At 53.1% G+C, this 4,738-nt stretch overlaps 1 protein-coding gene across 1 annotated transcript; it reads left to right on the top strand.

Moving 5' to 3' along the window:
- Positions 1-2,168: 2,168 nt before the first annotated feature.
- Positions 2,169-4,648, top strand: LOC110390984 (free fatty acid receptor 2-like). The gene has a single exon (XM_021382616.1). The coding sequence runs from the start codon at positions 2,517-2,519 to the stop codon at positions 3,807-3,809; it is 1,293 nt and encodes a 430-aa protein (XP_021238291.1). The 5' UTR covers positions 2,169-2,516; the 3' UTR covers positions 3,810-4,648.
- Positions 4,649-4,738: the final 90 nt, after the last annotated feature.

Genomic DNA, 4,738 nt, shown 5'->3' with positions numbered 1-4,738 from the left:
GGCCTGTCATGGGGCTTGGGTCAGACCCAGACACAACTCTTCCCTTTACAGGGGCTCAGTAGTGCTGAATAGTGCTTGATGAGCACAGAGCAGCCTCCAGCCCAGTGCACTGGGAACTGTGTGGCAGTGCCAGGATCAGGGCACACCTCTCAAACACTCTCTCAGCTTTTGGGCATTTCACGCTGGTTGAGGGCTGAGCTACAGAGCCATGGCAGGTGACAACAGTGAGTGACACTACCCATGTCCTCCCACACACCTTGGAACCCACAGCCATCCTGCCTCCAGGCACAGCTTGCAGCTGTTCTGGAAACCACAGGCTGAACCCAAAGCTCAGCATTTCTCCCAGCAGACTGGAGTCTATGATATGGCTCACAATCACTTATATATTTTTTTGATCAGGCTCTGCTCAGATCTGTCTTTACCTTTGATCTTGTCTTTACCCTTGAGGCCCCATTTTGGGCACTATGAGGACTGCTGTGGTTTGACCTCTCAGAAGCTCAGACACACACTGCCCTTCCCTCACTGCCCTTCCTCTTAGTGAGACTGGGGAGAGAAATGAGAAAGAAATAAGTAGAACTCATAGGTTGAGATCCAAACGGTTTACTCAGAGAGAAAAGGTTGAGAGCAATAACCATGATGGGCAATGTAGATAGGTGTGTGTCTATAGAACAATGCAGTTGCTCACCATCCCCGACTGATGACCAGCATGACCAGTCCATGAGCACTGGATGCCCCCTTCTCTTCCCACCCTGTCCCTATTCCCTCTGAGTTACAGCTGTCACACGATGCCATACGGTGTGGGATGTCCCTTTGCCCAGTGCAGCTCAGCTGTCCTGGTTCTGTCCCCTCCCAGCTCCTGCTGCCCCCAGCCCCTCACTGGCAGCACAGGAGGAGAAGCTGAGAAATGGAACCGTCCTTGGCTCTGTGCAGCGCTGCTCAGCAACAGCTAAACCACCCGTGTGTCACCACCATTGGTTTTCTCCTAAAACCACAGCACAGCACCACAGCAGACAGGATGAAAAAATGAACTTGATTCCAGTTGAAGCCAGGACAGAAGGGGACGCAAGGGGAACTTGGAGGGATGTAGAGGGGCCCAGAGTGGAAGCTGAAGATAATTATCAATATTTACAGGGTGATCTAAGGGGAAGGAGATTGTGGCTTCCAAATCTATGGGGAAACTCACGGGGCAGGGTTTAGAAGACACAGAGGTGGTTATTGGGTTTCCTAATTATGGGGAAATCTATGGGGAAGGGTTCAGGATGCCCATAGGAGGATGCCGGGCCTCCAAATCCATGGGGTGAGCAATGGAACAGGGTTCTGGGCAAAAATATGTGGGTGTGTTTCTCCAGATCTATGGGGTGATCTCTGAGGCTGGGCCCCACTTTGTGCCCCACAGCACTGCACCTCCTTTTTTTGTACATTTACTCCAATTTTGGGACTCCCTCCCACCGCACAGCAGATGTCAGTGGTTCAAGAAACACCGAATTTCCTCTGATGTGACCGGAGACCCATAGCGCACCCCCCCAAGGTGACTGCCCCTCTGTTCCCACCCCACACGTCTGTGGGTTGTCCCACAAGAAGTGCACCCCCTCAAATGCCCCCTCACCCTCAAGCAGTGTCCCTCACCCAAGGGGTTGTCCCCCACCCCATTACAAAGGACAAAGGATTTCTGTGGGCCACCCCCCCCAGAATGTGGCCCCACCCCCAGGAGTTTCTCACTTAATCTATGGGGCGGAACCCAGCTCCCCACAGACATTGCAGTGAGCAGAGGAGGTGAGCACACAGGGGGTTCCTGTGGGGCTGCGGGATGTGGGGCAGTAGTGGGACAATGGGGAAGGAGGGAGAGTCCTGGGGTTACTGGAAGGGATGTGTGGTCATGGAGCTATGGGTCAGGATGTGGGGTGATGGTGGTATGGGCTGGGGATATGAGCTCATGGTGTTATGGATCTTGATACATGTCCAAGGGGCAGGATATGGGGCAAGCAGCCTGGATATAGAGCTATGGTGTGGGATGTGGGGTTGTGGGGCAGGGGAGGGTTTTGGGGGAGGTATGAGGCTTTGGTGAGTCCTGGGGTTTGGGGACAGTTCTGGGGCTTTGGAAGGGGAGGCTCGGTGCCCTGCCCCTTCTCTTCTCCCCACCCTGAGCAGGAAATGCATTCATCAACCAAATTAAATCCGTATGAGGGCAGCATGCTCCTGTGAGTGTAGAGGAAGCTGTGGGTCTTCACCTCATCACCCCAAGAATCCACGTCCTGCCCCATAACCACACCACATCATGTTCCTGCTCTGCAGCCTCATGACCCCATATTCTGCCCCATAGCTCTTTGCCCTATAGCCCCACAGCCTTCCCTCCCACCATCCTTATCCTGATCACTTTGGGAATGGTATGAGCCCATATCCTGCCCCATAATCCCATAGCATGCCCCATAACCCCTTCTTACATCCCATGTCCTGCCTCATAGCTCCATATCCTGCCCCACAGCTTTGTCCTACAGCCCTGGAGCCTTCCTCTCGCCATGCTCATCCTCACCATCCATGCGCTGACCTTTGCCGTGGGTCTCCCCACCAACGTCTTCACCTTCCTCACCCTCCTCTCCAAATTCCGATGTCACCGTCCTCATCCCCAACTCATCACCGCCACCGACCTCCTCCTCCTCCACCTCACCACCGCCGACCTCCTCGTCCTCCTCTTCCTCCCCTTCAAGATGGCCGAGGCAGCTGCCAAGATGGTGTGGCCCTTCCCCGTAGCGCTCTGCCCCATAGCGACCTTCTGCTTCTTCTCCAGCACCTACCTCAGCACTCTCTTTATGGCTGCCCTCAGTGTGGAGCGCTACTTTGGGGTCGTGTTCCCACACCGCTACAACTGGAGCCGGCGGTTATGGCGGACGATGGCTGCCAGCGCCGTCCTTTGGGTGGTGGCATTGTCCCATTGTTCCTTCATCTTTGTGGCTGAGTATCACAGAGGATTTGTGGTCAATGGATCCAGGGATGATGGGGAAGGTGGATTTGGGGTCAATGGGATTGAGACTGGGGGATCCGGAATGAGCAACACCAATGGCATTGACCCCACTGGGCTGAAGATGGACAGTTCCCGTTGTTTTGGGTTCAATGGGTTTTGCATGGGGGGATTTGGATTGAGCAAACCTAACGGCATTGACACGGATGTCTCCAACAACTCTACTGGTGACGTCACCATTTCCAGGGGTTTGAAGATCCCCAGAGTTGACATCTACAGGATCTCCAGCCCCGAGACCGACCTCAACATCTCCACTACAAAATTCCCCGCCTCCACAGCTCAGAATGCACCCCACATCCTCACCACTACCCCCTGGACCTCCCAGAAACCCACAGAGACCCAACCCTACCCAGTCTACCACTGCTACAACGATTTCTCCCAAACCCAGCTGAGCTTTGTCCTCCCACTGCGCCTCGAGCTCTTCTTCGTCCTCTTCCTCCTCCCCTTTGCCATCACCGTGTTCTGCTATGTCCGCCTCATCCGTGCCCTCCTCACCAGACCCCACATCCCGCTGAAGAAGAAGTACCGCGCTGTGGGGCTGGCCGTGGCCACCATGGTCAACTTTGGGGTCTGCTTTGCACCCTACAACCTCTCACACGTGGTGGGCTTCGTGCAGCAGCGCAGCCCTGAGTGGAGGCCCTACGCTCTGATCCTCACCACCCTCAGTGCCGCCCTCGACCCCTTTATCTTCTATTTCTCCTCCAGTGCTGTGCGGAGGGCGGTCAGTGGGGTGGTGGGGGCGGTTTGGGGCAAGATGTGTGGGTTTTGGGGTTGGTGTCGGCAGAAGGAGTGAGCCCCAACCAGGAGGAGGTTATGGGGTAAATGGGGTTGTTGTGGGAGTGGTGGGTTTAATGGGGTGAGAGGTCAGAAATGGGGATGGGTGCGGTGTCTGTGGGGTCAGCGTGGTCCTATTGTGAGAAACGCTGATATTCAAAGATTTCTGCTCAGGCAATGACCTGAGTGATAGCAGCAACGTTTATTCATTCTTGCAATAATGGGCACACACTCCCTATTGGCAAGGGAGAAATTGCACGCTTAGTCAGTAAAATTCATACATTATATACCCGACGCAAGTGGACACTCTCCTGGCGCTCACTGGTCGAGCGTCTCAGGCTCACAGTCTTCCCAATGCTGTTACCAAGATACATCTCCATAGAAGGACTATTACCAAACTGTTGACTTTTGGCACGCTTTGTATTTTTTAATATCTGCAATAATTCAGAGTCAGCACATCTGCTCTGCTTTTACCTTGATCGGAGGAGAAGATATTTCAAAGTCAGCATATCTTTCTTGTTTGTATTTTGATAGGGAGGCAATACTTCCAAGTTGGTACACTCGTTCTGTCTTGTACTTGACTCTCCCCATCCTGTCCTGTCCTAGGCTGTCCTGCATATCTTCCTTCTCTTCCAAGTTGGAACATCTTCATCTTCAACTTCACCCTATTCATAAGTTTAAGGGTTACACAGGAGGGTTACAAGTTCACTGAGAGCCTGCACTATGCACAGAACAAGTGTTTCATCAGCATGTTATATGTTTGTCATGGTTTTGTGATTTTCGGTTATTGGTATTCCACATCATAACATCATGTAGTGAAAGTACCTGGCTCTCAGAAGAGAAGGACTACTACATTTCCCAGGGTACTTTGCTCCTCTGTTACCATTTCCGGACAGAGGAAAAAGATAAAAGCTTGCAGATCACGAGACCTCGTCCCTTTTTCCGCCG

This window comes from Numida meleagris, unplaced genomic scaffold, assembly GCF_002078875.1.
Source record: "Numida meleagris isolate 19003 breed g44 Domestic line unplaced genomic scaffold, NumMel1.0 unplaced_Scaffold261, whole genome shotgun sequence".
NCBI lineage: Eukaryota > Metazoa > Chordata > Aves > Galliformes > Numididae > Numida > Numida meleagris.
This window is presented reverse-complemented; position numbering and strand designations above follow the sequence as displayed.